General features: G+C 46.8%; 1 protein-coding gene across 4 annotated transcripts in view; it reads left to right on the top strand.

The window, feature by feature from the left end:
* PRP4K (pre-mRNA processing factor kinase PRP4K) overlaps positions 1 to 18,589 on the top strand; it is a 390,098-nt gene that overhangs the window by 243,135 nt on the left and 128,374 nt on the right. For all 4 annotated transcript variants that reach the window (XR_015309884.1, XR_015309883.1, XR_015309882.1 and 1 more), the window contains exon 13: positions 2,136 to 2,287. Coding sequence is in view for 1 of the 4 variants with exons in the window: in XM_086965045.1 (XP_086821171.1) it covers positions 2,136 to 2,287 (152 nt within the window). In the remaining 3 variants the exon portion in view is untranslated. The remainder of the gene's footprint in view (positions 1 to 2,135; positions 2,288 to 18,589) is intronic.

Genomic DNA, 18,589 nt, shown 5'->3' with positions numbered 1-18,589 from the left:
GTGTTGTCGCCCTAAGATCAGTAGCCCTTTGGCTACTGACCTCGAGACCCCTCAAACACCCCAAAATACAGTACTTAGGAGGCAGCCCTGAACCAGGAAGAGAGATTCCTACAACCAAAGAAGAAGGACGAAAAAAGATGCCCAGCAGAAGAGACTGCAGAGAAGACCTGACTTGGCCCTAGCCATACCGAACTGTCTGCAATTTCCTGGGAATCCTGCGCCAAAAGTCTACCTGTCCTGCTGCCAGGTACCTCCAAGACCCCTAGGAAGACTGACTGCCTTCAACAAAGACCAGATCTGCTGTGAACAGCAGCTCTGTTCGAAAGAAAACTCCCAAGACAGACTCTGAGCCTGCTGAGGACAAAGAAACCAGACGCCTGGTACCACTGAACCCATCGCCCACGGCCGAGCTTGAGTGGTCCACCAGGCCCAGCGAGGTCCTCCAGAGCTCCAGAGTCCGAGTACACCGTGGGTTGACCTCTCTAGGACTGCACAGAGATTCCCCCAAACCCCCCCCCCGCCCCCCCCAGCCTCGAGTGGCCCGGTAAGGTGAAATCCAACCTCATATACACCCCTGTATCCAGCCACCCTGCGCCCTGAAGAAGAGAACCCAAGGTGCACGAATGTCCCCTAGCCTCCCAACTTACCTGCTTAGCTGTTTGTTCCTCCCGGAAATCTTGCTGGAACGAGCCTGCAGCCAAAATCCAAAACCTGCAATCCCCATTGAATACAACAAGGAAACCAACGCCGAAACAGCCCCCTGCAACCGGCCGACCATGTGCCGGTGTGGGTGCGCCTTTTGTGCTAAACTGGATCCCTCTTTGACCTGAGTTAAACTCTAGGAGCTTTTCTCCCACAACCTTTTGGCATGCTCGTGAGCAGCCACCAACCAGAGGCCCCTATCCACCTTTGGATAACATTGGGCCTCAGCACTCTGCACCCAGCCACCCTAGTGCCGCTGATGGTGTTTCTAGGGTGCATCCTTCACCCTGGGGGAACATTGGTTCTAACCACAGAATACAAACTCCCACAACAAAGTACTTACCTGCTAACGGATAATTTCATTTCTTTCCATAGGAATACATTGATTGTTTTTCCTTGAAAAATGTTTTAAGTGGGGAGTTGAGTTGTATGAAAACCTGAAAAAATGTAACAAAACTGATTTACGTACCTTTTCTCTAGGAAATGTCCCTGTGTGATCTCTAGGCATATCAATCACACTGAGTAGAAAAAGTAACTTAAAAAGTAATCTGAGAAGGAACTGTAAAGTAATCTGAAAAGTAATTTCGACATTTTGACTTACACATATTTCAATCAACTGCATTTGAATCTGCATTCAATTGTAAAACATTGCATAAGATTTTGCAAACTATTTATTTCACTTACCTGTGCCACGCTTGGCTTGGTTCTAGAAATAAAATAAACAATATTTTTATACAAAACAAATTGGTCTGAGCTCAATCTTTTGAGTGTGTAACATCATTTGCTGATTGAGTGTGTACAGCATATGCTTAACACTACCCTCTGGTAAAGCCTCACTGCTCGCCCATGCTACCACAAATAGAGAGTAAGGTGCTAACTACTTTTACCTCAGCCTACCTTTGGGGTTCCACAGGACTCTGTGCACACTATACCTAATTTTGGTATAGTATATACAGAGCCAGCCTCCTACAGTGGGTACCGCCGTTGTAACAAAGAAAACAAATGGAAGGGGGGAAAAAGCATGCAGGCGCCATTTAAAAAAATAATTGCTTACTTTTGTTTCAATTGCGCCACTCTAGTAATACTTAAGTTACACTTAATGCTGTCAGTTATCTTCTACTGTTGTAAGTTTTCTATTTGACAGCGGCTTTCAGATCTGCCAAATAAAAACATAGCAGTAAGTTAATTAAAAAGTCTGCATTTTGGATGGTGCGTCAAAAAGCTGTGACCTATACAAATTCTTTTTGCAGGCTTGTATTGGGGAGTAGGTGTTTTTGCATTTTCACATGCCTGGTTTAGTACTATCATTTTAGGATATGTATATCCAACCGTGCTCCAATTCTTGTTATTCAAAGCATCTGTATGTCTTTTGGAATGCCATCTTACTGTATGTCATATAAAATATAAATATTGTTATGAAAATTATATTTCAGTTATTGGAAAAACATATGACTATGGAATCGATATGTGGTCTGTTGGATGCACACTGTATGAACTCTACACAGGAAAAATATTGTTTGCTGGAAAAACCAATAATCATATGTTGAAACTTGCCATGGACCTCAAAGGAAAGATGCCTAACAAGGTAAGAAAAGTTTTTAAAAAAGAAATTAACCCCTTCCAGGCTATTGACGGAACCGTTCCGTCACGGCTCACGGGTGAGCTGTGCTCATGACGGAACGGTTCCGTCACGGCCCGGCCGCCGCGGCGCTGATTTCGCGCGGCGCGTTTAATTGAGCCGGCGGGGCCGTGACGGAACCGTTCCGTCATGAGCACAGCTCACCCGCGAGCCATGACGGAACGGTTCTGTCACCCGCGGAGCTCACCCGAGCTTACCCCCGCCACCCCCCGAAACCCCCCCCCCCCCCCCCCCCCCCCGCGCGGAATAGCCGCCGCAGCGAAAGGGTTCAAATGTACTTCCTTGCTCTTCAGCCAATGTTTAGGTCTTCCTTATAATTAGAATTGGCGGAATCAGATTTTGTTTTCTATAGCACCATCGAATTGTGATTTGGCCACCTCTTAGACTGTCTAACTGTCTAACTTCACTTTGTTTATGAGCCTAATCTATCAGTTCTCTGGTGAAGTTTTATGAAAACAGTTTAGGTTTCAGGAAAAATGTGATATAAATTCTAGCTGATTGATAGCATTCATTAGTTTCCTACTTTTCTATCTCTGAAAAGCCTTACTTCTTTAACAGTCCTATTCTGCATTCTTCTGCATTGCCAACTAAGGGATAGCCAACAAAGAGGATAACGGAGAATAATGCATTCTGGCTGAGATAGCTTACAGTACAGAACGCGTGCGTACACGGTGCATGATTTGAAACATAGTTTACTCGCTTAAGATTTTGTATTTCACGACGGCCTATTATATACATGGTTGTTCTTTGATCGACTCGATCTATAAGACACACTACTGAACCTTGATATTAAGTTCACAGATCTATTCTTTGGAAAGTTTATTGCATCCTAAATGGAAATAAGAATAATTGACCAGCTGGGTCGGAAGTATAACCGGCAGAGAGGTGTTAAGAAATATACTTACAGAAAAGAACAGCCCTGAAGAAGTCGTGGGGTAGTCCCGAGAGATGAAATGCTTGTTGGCTGGACTCTTTTTTTGGAAAAAAAGACAAAGAAAAAATTACAAGGAACATTATTCAATTTTTTTTTCATGTGCTCTGATTTTAGGATGAACTTTCATTTGAACACTTAAGCGTGTGCATAGGACAATTTATTATCTGCCTGAGATAGCACAGTTTCTTGGTGGTATAGACAAAAATCTTTGCAGGATTAATTTAACCTCATCCAACATCTATTTACTCTCCGGCCACACTATCTGAAACCGTGATGGATCGGACCTGCTTGCGTTTTTTCATACCCATGATCTTTAGTGCTCGCTATTTCTCACTGCGTCAGTACAATTTGATGTTTCGTTTGGGGTTTCAAAACGAATAGTTTTGCAGCGTGAATCTTTTCTGGATTCATATGTTCTGCATTATTCCGCCATCTAGTGGTTGCATCCTGAATCCTCTCCAAAAAACGTTTGTCCTACTACTGTTTACTATTGCAAGATGGATTGCACAAACAATTCAGTTATGCCACAAAAATGCAGATGTGACACTAAAAAGCAATCCTGGTGCACACTCAACACAAAAGGGCGCTACCATTGCTCTCCTAGCCAATACTCCACTTCAAGACATTTGTATGGCAGCAAATTGGTCATCCATGCACACGTTCAGAAAACACTACTGTGTGGACATTCAAGATGAACGAAGAAGCTCAAGTAGGACAAAAGGTCTTACAAGACTTGTTTTCAAAGCAACGCGCATCTTCAACCCAGCCACCACTGTTGTAAAAAAACTGCTACAAAATCGTTACACAGCATGTGAATCCAGAAGAGATTCATGCTGCAAAACGCATAGTTTCTTACCTTTTGGTTTAGTTTTGCAGCTTGAAGAATTTTCTGGATTCACAAGCAAACCCACCCTCCTCTGCCATGAAAATGAGAGGTTAGGTAGAGAAAGTAAAAAAAAGAATGTGAAGATGGGGACCAAAGGTGGGAGCTTCTGGAGGAAGCACAAGATCAGAAGGTGCACCAAATGGAGATATGTTGACACCCACCAACAACAAACACATAAGCATTTGCAGTTCAGTAGGTCTCGCACTACTGAAAGTTTGAGGTATTGGTGTTGCAAATGATAATTTTTTTTTTTGTTAAAAACTATCCCAGCAATAGCATAAATAATAAAATAAAATCCACGAAGCAAGAAAAGGATGCAGTACCACAGGCTGTTACTAGGTGTCCTTGTGAAGTTGTAGTAGGACCTCAATTAGCCATAATGTACTGTACCCTTACTTATGTTACAGTTTGGATTTATTTTAACATTTAAAAACAAGTCTAGCAAACATTATTATTTGCAACTCCAATAGCTTAAACTTTCAGTAATGGGAAACCTATTTCATAGCAAATGCTTGTTGAGTGAAGTAGGTTAAACTGTCTTTAATGTGACTGCTAAAAGTAATCACTAAAATGATTCCTTAAGCCTGCCTGCAAAGTTAAAAACAGTTTTCCTCTGCAAATCTACCACTCTTAAAGAGTCCATATGCAGTGTGCGGATGAGATGTAAAATCAACAAATGTTGCGAGTGTGTTAGTAACAAATGTGTCTTGTAAAACGTAAGTCTTCTTCAGCCGAACTCCACCAATCCCCTTTCCTGCTCTACCTATGGTGTTAACAGGTCTGAATTTGCACCCAGTAAACATATTTCTGGTATTTCTGGGCCCAGAAATGTTGGGTCTGGAAACCCCAAACTGTTTTTAGTTACCCTGATGGTATCCAGGTGCACGTTCCACGGAAATTTGTAACGGGGACCTCAGAAAATGTGCATCCCAGCACAAGAAACAAGCGATCAAGTCCACCAACTAAATTTAAATCACAACAGGAGTCTGTTTCTGGAAACACTACTTGTTTGAATTGTGTGGGAGAGTCTCCAAAGAAAATGTTATTTCTCAGCCAATACTGCAGAGGCCTTAGCTTTTCTTTCAGTTTTTCTGCATCGGCCGTGCTCAGTGAAGCTAAACGGCTTGGCTCCACTATACTGCCCTCGGCCAGAGTTGTTTTTAGAACCTGGTTATTTCCTTACCACTGTTGCACAGCCTAAGTTGCTACAGGCAAGGATTGGATATGCAATAGCTGAGAGACATATAGCCATAACACAGAGAAAGTGTGCTGTTCATGCACTGCAGCAGAAATGCAGAAACATAAAAAGAAAGGCATGCAGAAAAGCAAATTGACAGTCACACATAGGCACACTATGGTAAAGAAACAGACATTGGAATGTGTGTTACATACACACTCACTCACACATTGGGAGAAATACAGACACAGATAAGGAACGTGTTCCAGCAGATCATACACACATAAAGAGCTCAGTCCAACTGAGACACAAGTGAAAATAAGCATTGTTTCTATAGTAATACCGCACAAGACACGTCATATGCGGTGGATAGTTCATAACCACCTGTTACACAGCTCATAATCCCCCATTGCAGAAATACAGAGTAGAAACCCTGTGCTTTGTAATCACATAGCACAGCATGCATGGTGAAAGGACCATAGACTGTAACACACACCAGTACCCGTGTGCTATGGACATATCACACAAAAGTTGTCATTCAGTCTCGAAACAGAGAGAGGGCACTCCATTGTTCAATAAATATAGATTATAACCCTTGAAAGAGTGCAGAATACGCCTGTCTGTATATTTGTAAGATAATGCTGCAGACAATGTATTTTAACACAGTGTAGGTTTACTGTATTACAGAATAATAGTGTGGAATATGTTACAGCGCACGCAGTTCACTGCCAGGTTAAGTAAATGCAGAAATGATCAATCTATCTGCAGGCCCGGCAGTCAACAGCAGAGCTCGCTTAAGACCAAGTTTACAGCCGAGCCAAGAAACAGACTCGCAAACAGCTGCTCGAAAACCTAACAAGCACAGCAAAATCCCTTTTGTAATATAGTGCAATATTAGATGTATTATGTGCAACACAGCACAGTTGAACAAGTTGTGTTCCAAGTGAAGTGTTCTTTGGAGAGCATTGCAGTTAAAATACATTACTACAATGTAGGAGCAGATTGTTTAACTGCAGTGGGAAGTGAGGTGGGCCAGATAATACATAACCTCCTCTTTCACAGGAATAATAGTGTTCTCTCACACTCCACTGCTGGAGCTTTGCCATTTGCCAATTTTGTTAAATGGGGATTTGTGGTGCTCGCCGCTTCGGGTGACATCACAGGCTGTGGCAAGATCAGACACCAGCCGAGGTATTCCGACATTGGCCGAGGAGTTGAATGGGAATTTAGGAAGGTCTGTTAGCACCATCTCCCGCCCCTTCAAATAAGAGACGGCAACTGAAGGGAGCCATTCAGTAAAGCCCGTGGCTGCTGGGGTCTCCATCAGCCCTGCTGCTGACGCAGGTTTGCGATGTTTGAGGTCTGGCTGTGAAAGAGGGTGATGGGCCTTGGTGCCCCCCTCTGACAGGATTGCGCTGATGAACTGGTGGAAGGAAACCACTGGAAGTCAGTAGAAGGTGAGGAGGATAGTGTACTCATTGATGGGAAGAAAGCTAGGCCAGAGAGTAAGAGGGCAGTGGGGAGGTCAGGTTAGGCAGGAGAACGGAGGCGATGCCAACTACTGCATGAATAGCATGCAGGTGATTATACTATTGGTAACCTGGCAGTAGAAACTGATTCATATTTTAATGACGCCTGCAGGACATGAGGGCAAACTTTAGGAAATATGAATCCAGGCATGAGTTATTTATTGGAACCAGCGAGGAGAAAATTAATATCCATAATGGGTTGACTTTTACCCCTTACTAGCAGCACCCATGAAAACCATGGGGTGTCCTTACCTAGTGAAGGTCTGTAGGCCTCTGTTAATTAAAAGACGTTGCACAAAATAACGAAAACTTACTACAAGCTCACACAGTCGAAGTTTGATTTTTTACTTTTCAGGATGCAAGCGCCTTTTTTTATCCCTTGTAAAGAAACTGCTTCCTTTATACCCCCAATTGAATAGACAGTACCATTTCCTTTCTCACCTTGTAAAGACACTTTCACCTGCATTTCACACAAATATCCAGAGGGAGACTTTATCGCAAGTTCACAAATACCTTCGCTAATTTTTGTATTTTTTCCCCTTGATTATCTACATTCCGTCCACTACTTCTAGACGTAATCATCTGATGTACCAAAGGCAAAAAAACTACTTGCCCCAAATCATGAAACTAGGCCCCAGAGCGGGGTCCTTAAATAAACACACTGTCGCCGGAGCAAATCTGAAAGAAACAGGTTAGTATTAGATTCCTTACCTTAGAATATCCCCACACATAGACTGGATCCAGAAATGTTTGCGTAGCAGTACCCCTGCGCGTCGGTAGGCGTCGTCTGCGGCTCCGCGTCCGTCTTTTGCACCGGGATGACGTAGTCGGAGTACTTAGACGCCGCCCTCGCGCGCTTACGTCCGTTTTTTTTTTTTCCGCGCCAGCAATCCAGTATCCAGGCCTCTACTTCCCAATCCGCATTCCCGACTGCACCACCAGATCGGGAATCCAAGAGGTATGAGCAATTCGGAAAGAAGATATTCTCCTCCCTTAGTTTGGGGTTGCGGTCTTTCAACACTTTGTGCCTCTTGGGCCTTTACACCCACTCTCTGTGGGAAACGGTTGCGGCCATGCTGCCTGAGTGCCCGGAGGGAGCCCGGGCGAAACTCGCTCAAGAACTCGCGGAGGGAAGGGACGCAACGCGGTACTCTATAAGATGTGGACTGGATACCACGGACTCGCTAGGAAGAGCGATTTCCACGTCTGTGGCGGTTCACTGCCACGCCTGGCTGAGGTCTGCCAACTTTTCGGCCGATGTCTAGAACACTCTTATGGACATGCCGTTCGATGGCAGCCACCTCTTCGGTGGCAAGGCAGATCATGCGCTGGAACGATTTAAGAAGTCCAGGGCTACTGCCAAGTCCTTGGGCCTGTCGGCCCCGTGCCAGCAACCTTTTCCGGTCCAGGGAAGACATGGCTTGGCAGTTCGGGCTGGACTGTTCCCATGAGGCACAGGGTCAGACTGATTTGCATATAGCCATGTCTGAACTGGGTGGCAGAGTGGGCTAAAGAACGGTGATGGATTCAACCCAGATCTTTTGACTGGGTGTGAGTGTTTGATTGATTCAGATGCTCCGTCCATCACTACCCCCTTTTGTACCGCTTTTGGCCGCCATAAGTGTGGCAGGGTATGCTCAGACGTGAGTCCCTTGCTCACTTTGCCACTGGATTCAAGCAAGCCGGGCTGAAGACGGCTGGAATGTCAGAAACCGGTCCTCGGAAGCTTGTTTCCGGTCCAGGGAAGACATGGCTTGGCAGTTCGGGCTGGACTGTTCCCATGAGGCACAGGGTTAGACTGATTTGCATATAGCCATGTCTGAACTGGGGTGGCAGAGTGGGCTAAAGAACGGTGATGGATTTAACCCAGATCTTTTGACTGGGTGTGAGTGTTTGATTGATTCAGATGCTCCGTCCATCACTACCCACTTTTGTACAGCAATCTTTTGCCCAGCGCTTCTTTCATGGCCACAGGAGGGGTGCCCCCACACGTCCTACCAGCCACTGGCCGCAGACTAACATTCAGCGCGGTGGCGGACGTGGTTACCGTCGCGGCGGTAACAGGCGACAACGGCGCGGCCAGTCCACATCTACCCCCGCAGCAACCGCCTCAAAGCCTTCCTAGTCCGAGCTTTTGATGCCAGTGGGAGGCAGGGTTCGCCATCATCTCCTCCACTGGCGCACCATCACATCAGACAGTGGGTGCTGCAAATCGTCCGAAGGGGCTACTCCCTCCCCTTCGAAGCGACCCCTCCAGCCATGCCACCGCAGTACCACCACGTGTCGGGGGATCACTTGCAACTTCTGCAAGAGGAAGGTTCGGCCATCTTGGCCAAGGGGGCCATCAAGCGCATTCCTGGGCCAGAAGTAGGACGTGGTTGTTACTCCCACTACTTTCTGGTTCCCAAGAAGGGCAAAGGGGGCCTACGCCCTATCTTGGACCTACGAAACGTCAATGGCGTCCTCCAGAAGGAGAAGTTCAAGATGCTGACTTTGGCTCAGGTCTTAGCTACCCTGGATCCGGGAGACTGGATGGTAGCGTTGGACTTGCAGGACACATAATTTCATCCTCGTCCTGCCGGCCCACCGGTGCTACCTGCGGTTCACGGTAGGCCACAAGCACTTTCAGTTTACCGTGCTCCCCTTCGGCCTTACCAGCGCCCCACGGGTGTTCACGAAAGTAATGGCTGTGGTCGCACCTCATCTGCGCAGGTTAGGGGTTTCAGTCTTCCCCTACCTCGACGACTGGTTGTTGAAGGCGAGCTCGCCCCAGACAGTCGTCAGCCACCTCCAGACTACGGCCGACCTCCTGCACCTGCTGGGGTTCTCCATCAATGTGCTGAAGTCACACCTGTGTCCTTCTTAGAAGCTCCTCTTCATCGGAGCGGTTCTAGACTCGGCGCAGTTTCGGGTTTATCCTCCCGAACAGCGGGTTCGGGATATTCAGGCTCTGATTCCGATCTTTCAGCCGTTATCCCGCATCTTGGTCAGGTTGACGCTGCGGCTTCCGGGGCTGATGGTCTCCTGCATCCTTCTGGTGCATCACGCCAGGTGGCGGATGCGGGCTGTGTAGTGGGACCTGAAGTTTCAGTAGGCCCAGCATCAGGGCAACTTGGCCGACCATGTCTTGATCTCGGAGGGCACGGCAAGACAGTTGCAGTGGTGGCTCACGGACCGCGATTGGGTCAGCGGCAGATCCCTCTCCCTACCCCAACCAGAGCACGTAGTTGTGACGGACGCGTCCCTCCAGGGCTGGGGGGGGCCACATGGGAGAGGCGAAGATCAGAGGCCTCTGGTCTCCGGCGGAGTCCCGGCTCCACAACAACATATCCAGCTTGCACCGAAGTCATTCCTCCCCTCTGTCCGGGGGAGTGTAGTGCAGGTGTTCACGGACAACACCACTGCCACGTGATACTGCCACAAAAAGGGCGGGGTGCGGTCGTGGACCCTATGCCAGGAGGCTCTGCGCCTCTGGCAGTGGCTGGAACATCTGGGCATGACCCTGGTGGTTCAGCACCTGGCAGGTTTCCTGAACGCCAGGGCGGACAAACTCAGCCGTCAGTGCATGATGGATCACGAATGGCGTCTGAACTCGGACGTGGTGCAAGGTCTCCTTCAGCAGTGGGGAGAGCCTTGGTTAGATCTATTCGCCACAGAAGAGAACGCACAATGTTATCAGTTCTGCGCGTTGGAATTTCCAAGACGGCGCTCGCTCGGAGACGCTTTTCGTCGCGAGTGGAGTTGCGGTCTGTTGTACGCCTTTCCGCCTATACCACTTCTGCCCAGAGTGCTGAACAAGATCAGGCGCGACCAGCTTGACCGGTCATCCTTGTGGCTCCGGACTGGGCAAGAAGATACTGGTATCCTGAGCTACGCAGCATGTCAGTCGATCCCCCGATTCGCCTACCTCTTCAGGAAGACCTTCTGTCGCAGCAGCAGGGGACGGTCCTCCACCCGAACCTGTCCAGCCTCCACCTCCATGCGTGGAGATTGAGCGGCGACAGTTGAGGCCATTTGACTTGCCTCGTGAAGTCTGTGATGTAATTCTGGCAGCCAGGCGTCCCTCCACAAAATCGGTATACGCCTGCAGGTGGAACAAATTTGTGGCATGGTGCACAGCAAAGGCTGTGGATCCGCTTTCTGCCCCCCTTTCTGAGGTTCTCCTCTTTCTTCTTTCTCTTGCCCAGCAGGGCTCTGCTCTGGGCACTCTAAAGGCTACCTCTCTGCCATTTCCGCCTTCTTAAGGCTCACTGATCAGCCCTCTTTGTTCAAGTCCCCAGTTGTAAATAGGTTCTTGAAGGGCATCACTCATATGTTTCCTCCTGTTCCTTTTGTGATGCCTCAGTGGGACTTGAACCTTGTTCTGACTTCTGATGTGCGCTCCCTTCGAGCCACTTCATAACTGTCCTCTTCGTCTCCTTACTCTTAAGACTGTATTCCTGGTTGCCATCACCTCTACCAGCAGAGTGAGTGAGCTCCAGGCTCTTTCTTCTCAACCTCCTTTCCTTTCTGTCCATCCGGACAAGGTTGTGTTGCGGACGCGACCCTCTTTCCTGCCCAAGGTAGTCACAGCCTTCCACATCGGGCAGTCCATCACATTGCCAACCTTCTTTCCGCATCCCTCGAAAGAGGAAGAGAGGCTGTACCGTCTGGACCCAAAACGTGCGCTCTCATACTATCTGGATCGCACACGCCAGTACCGGGTGGATGACCAACTCTTTGTTGGTTACGTGGGCGCTAAGAAGGGACAGACGGTGCACAAACGGACCATTTCTCGATGGGTCGTCTTGTGCATCAAGGCTTGTTATTCTCTGGCTAAAAAGGAGCCTCCTGTTGGGCTACGTGCCCATTCCGCTCGGGCCACGGCGGCTACTACTGCCATGGGTCGGGGAGTCTCCTTGCAGGACATCTTTCAGGCAGTTACGTGGGTCTCGCTGCACACGTTCGCAAGACACTACTGCCTGGACAGCCAAGTCGGAGAGATGGCTTTTTTGGCCGTTCCGTTCTCCAAGACTTTCTGGTGTGATCTTGGTTCGCAGACCCACCACCTGGGTTGATATTGCTGGGGTATCTATTCTAAGGTAAGGAATCTAATACTAACCTGTTTCCTTCAGATGCACAAGTTTCTTACCTTCGGTAACGATATATCTGTAAGAAACAGTAGTTAGTATTAGATTCCTTACCGCCCCACCCATCCTCCCCGTTCTGAGAACGGATCTCTAGGTTTAAGGTCATCCCCTTTCAGGGCCCTAGTTTTCATGGCACCAGTGTTGGTTTTTATCATGGCTCTGGGTTTCTGGCGTGGAAAAGCTGTGTATAAGAACTGACGTCAGCATGCAAGGGCGGCGTCTAAGTACTCCGACGTCATCCCGGCGCCGACGACGGACGCGGAGCCGCCGCCGACGGACGCGGAGCCGCAGACGACGCCTACCGACGCGCAGGGGTACTGCTACGCAACTTTCCCGGATCCAGTCTGACGCCCGGGGATATTCTAAGGTAAGGAATCTAATACTAAGTACTGTTTCTTACGGATATATTGTTACCGAAGGTAAGTAACATGTGCATCAAGTCCAGGAAAAGTCAGTCACATCAATTTATACAAAAAACATTTATTTTATTAGTTTTTAACACACATTTCAAAAAAGTTAGATACTTACCATAATGATAAATAATACATCCGACATCAATAACAAAATACTCCAATATATCAAGTCCCACACTCCTGTTTCATACAACACATTCAACCCTTCACATATTCCCAAATCTCATCACACAATCCAATACCTCAATCATACAATTCAAAAGCACATTCAGAGGTAACAGAAGTGAAAAGACGCCTCAAGATGGTCCTGAGACAGAATGGTACAGATCATCATGGTTTTGGTAGTACGTGTAGATATAGTCCAGCTTCCCCCTCACGAGCAATGCCAACGTGCGTTTCGGTGTGTTGCCCCAGCTGGGGCTACACCTTCATCAGGGCGAAATGGAACAAGCAATGGAGGGAGGGACAAGATACCTGTAGATATGAACAAGAAAAAAGAAATACACATTTTCAGGATAATGACTAGACTTTTTTCAAACAATGAGATAAATATCTCATGATAAAATGCATACTTAATTTGCTCCGGAAACACCATAATATAATCAATAACAATAGATATCACAACTGGAATAGCACATTAAGAATGGCCCATAGTCAGTAACGTAAGGCAGCAACTCCAACATTTCATACAGCTTTACGCATAAAATCAATCACTTCCTTTCAACACAGTAGCAAACAAGATATCTAAAGAGGGAAAAAATAAAAAGACCAAAAGCAAAAAGAGTAGCACATGTGTCAGAATTGAGGAACAGAGCTTAAGAACTGAGAAGCAGTGATATCACAAGGCAGTTGCCAACCCATCACCAGACCCATGGGTGTAAACAAAGGGGTTTAGTAGAACGAAGTCTCAAATCGCCTACCAACAGGCGGGGGACTGTGATCCGCCAAAGCTGGATATAAAATAGAAGGCATTGAGAGGGAAGCCTCAATGGATTTAAAATGATCGCTCTGCTCTAAGGAACAAAAATAAATTCAAAGAACAAATAGCTATTTAGAGCTCTCTGGGGAGGATAGCACAGATATAATCTCCTTCTAACCGCCCAGCACAAGATGTAATAACTCGATACCTAGTAATTTCTAGATCGTTCCTTTGCTAAAAACGTTCCTGGCCTTCACTTTTTTTCCCAGGGCAAGCGGGACACCAATCCTCTGCTCGAACCAAGGCTTCCAATATTTAAATTTTTCGACCGCAGGTTCTAGGGCAAATTGAATACAAAGTAAACCAAACGGTACACCAGGCTCCCCTATCTAGTGCGAGCACCATCACGTAACGAATTCAGCGCACAGACCCACGGCGTGAATTAGAGGATCCCGAGATTGAACCTGGACGCCCAATGGCGTTCTATTCTGCCTTTTGGAGCAAACCCCCCCAAGTCTAGGGGACAACCTCTCGCCCATCTTTTAGGCATTCCCCAACCTGCACTCTACAGCGGGAGGGCGCGAAAGGAACACACCAAAGAAGGAGCCGAAATAATAACAATCGGAATAGAAATACAATGCCTCTATGCCCTACACAAGAGAACGCAAGAGGGCTGCCAGGCACTAGAGGCCACGGTCATACAAGTGGATAAGTGGCGGCTGAAAATTCCCGCTGCCGGTAACAAAACATGCCCGCTAAACAACCCAGGCTCAGGTAGAGCACCCATCTAATGGCACCCCAAACGCCCATGGTCGAGCGGTGCGGCCAGATCACAGGCGGGGAAATTTACAAACAACATCTTCCCTACGTCTGCCGGCGCCGCAGAGGGCCAACACACTTACCAATTGGTATAGGCAGCAGCTGCACAACGGAGCGCAAACGGTAGGCTTCGTCGCTCGCAAATCAAATTGAAGCGCGTGGGGGGCTAGGTGGATTACGTCCATTTAAATCCAGGAAAGCTCAGCCCCCAGCGTAACTATGCATGCTGAAGCATCGCCATAGAAAGAGGACAGACGCCCAGCTCAAGAGGCGCGGGGATCGAAATCAATCCATATTGGAGCACCAAAAACGGGGCTGAAAACAGCCTCCAACACCAAAGATAGTTCAAGGCCCAATTTTCACCATCAATATACGGGGTCAAAAGCCACCGAATGGTGAGATACAGAAAGCTGCTGAATAGAGATTATAAACAGAACAATGCCCATGAAGGGCGGCAAAAAAATATATATGTATATATGAGGGGGAACACCACCAACCCGTGTTAGAAATAAAAACATAAATAACCCTATGGTGTCAGCTAAGGGTCACAGTTACATGCAGGAACTGTTCACAAAATCAGGGTGAACAGGTCCCTTTGTCAATGACAGAAGGGCCATATCGGGGGTCAAGACTCATGGCTTTCTCCACCAAAAGGAACGGAATAGAAGACCTATCACCTAAGTCGGGAGGAAATAGGGGGAGTGCATCAGATGATGGCGTTCTCCCAAGGACAGTTCTCATTCAAGCCCTTATTCACTGCATTAAGAAGTAATATCCATAATACCTCTCTTATTCCGTATAATCAGTGGATCTTGGCCCGAATGAACCTGTATCTTTTCCAGGACGGACCATTTCAAGTCCCCTTCAGAATGCTTCTTCTCATGCCGGTGAGTGACCAGGGGGCTGTTAGTTTTCTGGTCCGGATATTAGATTTGTGCTCCCCTATTCCAGTGCGAACCTCCCGACCCGTTTCTCCAACATACACGAGATTGCACGCGCAGAAGAAGATTTGATGTATGACAGTTGGTCATCTTGGTGAGGGAGACTATCTGTTCAGGGGTCTTAATCTTGTCTCCGACTAGTGCATTAGGGCAGGCATGGCAATTGCCACATCGGCGATTGCCTTTAATAGGACCAGAGCCACAGATAGCTGTCTGTTGTGAAATGGGGGGGGGGGGGTGGGGGGGGTGGTCCTGTAATTTACCTCTCACAAGGTAGTTCTTGAGGTTCTTATTCCTCTTAAAGGCAAAGATGGGTTTGGGGAGATGGTCATCCCCATTACCTAGATTCAGCAAATGCCAGCAGGAATTAATGGCCTGTCTAAGCTTGTAATTGATGTTAGAATGCCTAGTCACACATACACTAATATTCTCACGGTTAAAATATCTAGCACGTTTAAAGGACTCCTTTATCAATTTGTGGGGATAACCGCGGTGAGCGAGTTTCTCTTTCAGAGTGTCTGCCTGCCGAAGGAAATCTTTCAAGTCAGAGCAGTTCCTTCGGATCCGAAGGAACTGGCTAAACGGGATACTATCTTAATGACACCGGGAATGAAAACTGTCGTACTGCAACAAGGTGTTCCTTGCAGTCGGCTTGATGTAAAGGGACACGTAGATCTCATTCTGTTGATGTTCAATCCAGATGTCAAGGAACTCCACTCTATTGTTACTGGAGTGGGCAGTGAATTTCAGATTACAATCCGCCGTGTTTATCCATAGGATGAACTCATTAAGCGAGTCCTGGTCCCCCTTCCATATAAAAAAAGATGTCATCAATGAATCGAGACCAGGCTCGAACATTTTCATGGAAGGGGGCCATCTCGTTATAGATGTTAATCTTTTCAAAATGTCCCATGTATAGACACGCTATACTGGGGACGCACGACACCCCATGCTTACACCCTGGATTTGCTGGCAAAAACAGTTGTTAAATTCCAAGTAGTTCTCGCCGAGAACAACTTCGAGGCATTGCAAGATAAAGGGGGCGTTACTGATCTCAGGTTCGGACAACAAGATTTCCTCCACGACTCTCAGAGCCCCCTCCTGCGGGATGTTAGTATAGAGAGACTCGAGGTCCAAGGTAACCAAGAGTTCTCTATCATTATAGTAGGGGGTCCCCTCTACTTGGGTGATGAAATGGCCGGTGTCCTTAACAAATGAATCCACGTTATTGACCAGAGGTTTCAGAAAGTAGTCAATATACTTAGATAGAGGCTCAGTCGCCGATCCAATGGTTGATACTATGGGTCTTAGCGGAGGATCCAGGGCGTTCTTGCGCGTCTTCTGAACCCCATAGATAATAGGCATCCGGGTGAAGCTGGGGGTGAGGAATTCAGCTTCCTTCAGGCAGATAAATCCTGCATCTACTGCTCGTTCAACCATCAAAAGGATACAGCGTTTAAGAGCAGATTCTGGGTTCCTCACGATTTTCTTGTAGTGTTCTGTGGCGGAGAGAAGGTGCTCCATTTTGTCAATATAGGTGGGGGTGTCAAAAATAACGATACCCCCACCTTTATCGCAGGGCTTGATGGTTAGGAGTTTGTCTCCTCTCAGAGATGCCAGAGTACTTACTTCATCTTTAAGTAGATTCCCCCTAGGTATAGTCACATATTTGATGATCTTTTCCATTTTCAGGGTGACCGCTTTTTCAAAAATGCCCACCTCTGGTCCAACAAAGTCAAAGGTGGGAGTAAAATCAGACGGGGGCTTCAGCCCTGAACCATTGTCCGGGGTTTCCAAAGGAGGCCTAGTACAGAAAAACTTGTTTAATCTGATTTTGCGGAAGAAAAGATGTAAATCTTTCAGAAACTCAAATTTGTTAAAATTAGTAGAGGGGACAAAGGATAAAGCACGAGATAATAATCCCACCGTTCTGGGGTCCATGTTGGTTTTAGAGAGGTTCAAGACAGGGATGCCTTTTATGTTTTCCAGTACTGGTGATGTCTTGTCTGGATATACATCTGAGGCTGTCCCTGACCCTGATGGTAATTTCTCTGTTGAGGGGTCCGAGTCCGTGGACGAAAGTTCCCTCTGCGGTTGCCTAATAAACGATTAGGCACTCTTGTTCTTTCGAAAGACTCCTGTCGGGCCTGAAATTGGCATTATAATTGGTGTCATATTTGGGATCATAGTTACTAGATCCTTCACCGTCCGAGTCCGTGGTGTCAGAGAAAGTGGTGACTCGTTGGTTGCCCCATCTTGGGGCTCCACCCCGAGGATTAGACTCATCCGCACTGGTATAGAAGTTTGCGGCCAGGTAAGGATAGGCACACTCCTGAGTGAACATACAGATATCCTTTTTAAATTTTTCCGTTTTTCTTTTCAGAAGATAATCTGAGAAAGAATCTAATTCAGCTGATATTTCTTCCAGTTTCTTTTTCCCCAATTCGACCGCATTCTCCAGTTTAATCTTTTCCTCCAGGTCCTCTATTTCTTTATTGAGGATGGCTAAAACTTCCCTGGCTGTCTCAATGATGAGCATCATCCAATCCCTGGAGCATCTATTTGATATTAATGCCCACTTCTCCAGGAATTTGCAGATCTCAACAAACAGCCCAGTGATTTTGCGAACCCTCAATCCTATAGGGACAGTTCCTGCCTTCAAGTACTCTAACATAAAATGTGCATGCAGTTCAATGTGCTTGGATTTTTTCTTAAGGCTGAGAGTTTGATCCATTCCCCTTCGATACCCTTGGAGAGAATAAACTGTTTATCACTACCTCCAGCTAAGCCGATCATTTTGGCAAAATCTTCATCCGAGAACCCGAAGGTTTTGATGCTCTCCATCCTAGTCACGGTGGAGACATCTAATGGTGTGACTATAGTCGCAAAACAGAAGATGACGACACTCAGACACCCCCCAAGAGATAAACGTGGGAGATGCCACAAACGTATAAGGAAGACCCCAAATACCAGAAAACCCTTCACCGATATTCAAACAGATCAGATCAAACAAACAAGCATGCACTCACTTATAGAACCATACAATGTAGCTATTCCAGGCACAAGAAGAAAGCAACCCCCACAGCAGCCAGGCTGTGAAGAAAAAACTAAGAAGGGGGACCCCTGACTAAATAAAGGCAGGTTTACAGGGGAACTCCAGAAGCTCCAAAGGCAAAAAAACTACATGCCCCAAATCATTAAACTAGGCCCCAGAGCGGGGTCCTTAAATAAACACACTGTCGCCGGAGCAAATCAAGTGCAGGAAAAGTCAGTCACATCAATTTATACAAAAAACATATTTATTTTATTAGTTTTTAACACACATTTCAAAAAAGTTAGATACTTACCATAATGATAAATAATACAACCGACATCAATAACAAAATACTCCAATATATCAAGTCCCACACTCCTGTTTCATACAATACATTCAACCCTTCACATATTCCCAAATCTCATCACACATACCCATACCTCAATCACACAATTCAAAAACACATT

The sequence above is a fragment of the Lissotriton vulgaris genome, chromosome 4_1 (genome assembly GCF_964263255.1).
Source record: "Lissotriton vulgaris chromosome 4_1, aLisVul1.2, whole genome shotgun sequence".
Taxonomy (NCBI): domain Eukaryota; kingdom Metazoa; phylum Chordata; class Amphibia; order Caudata; family Salamandridae; genus Lissotriton; species Lissotriton vulgaris.
The sequence above is the reverse complement of the archived record's forward strand: the minus strand, read 5'-3'. Positions and strand labels throughout refer to the sequence as shown.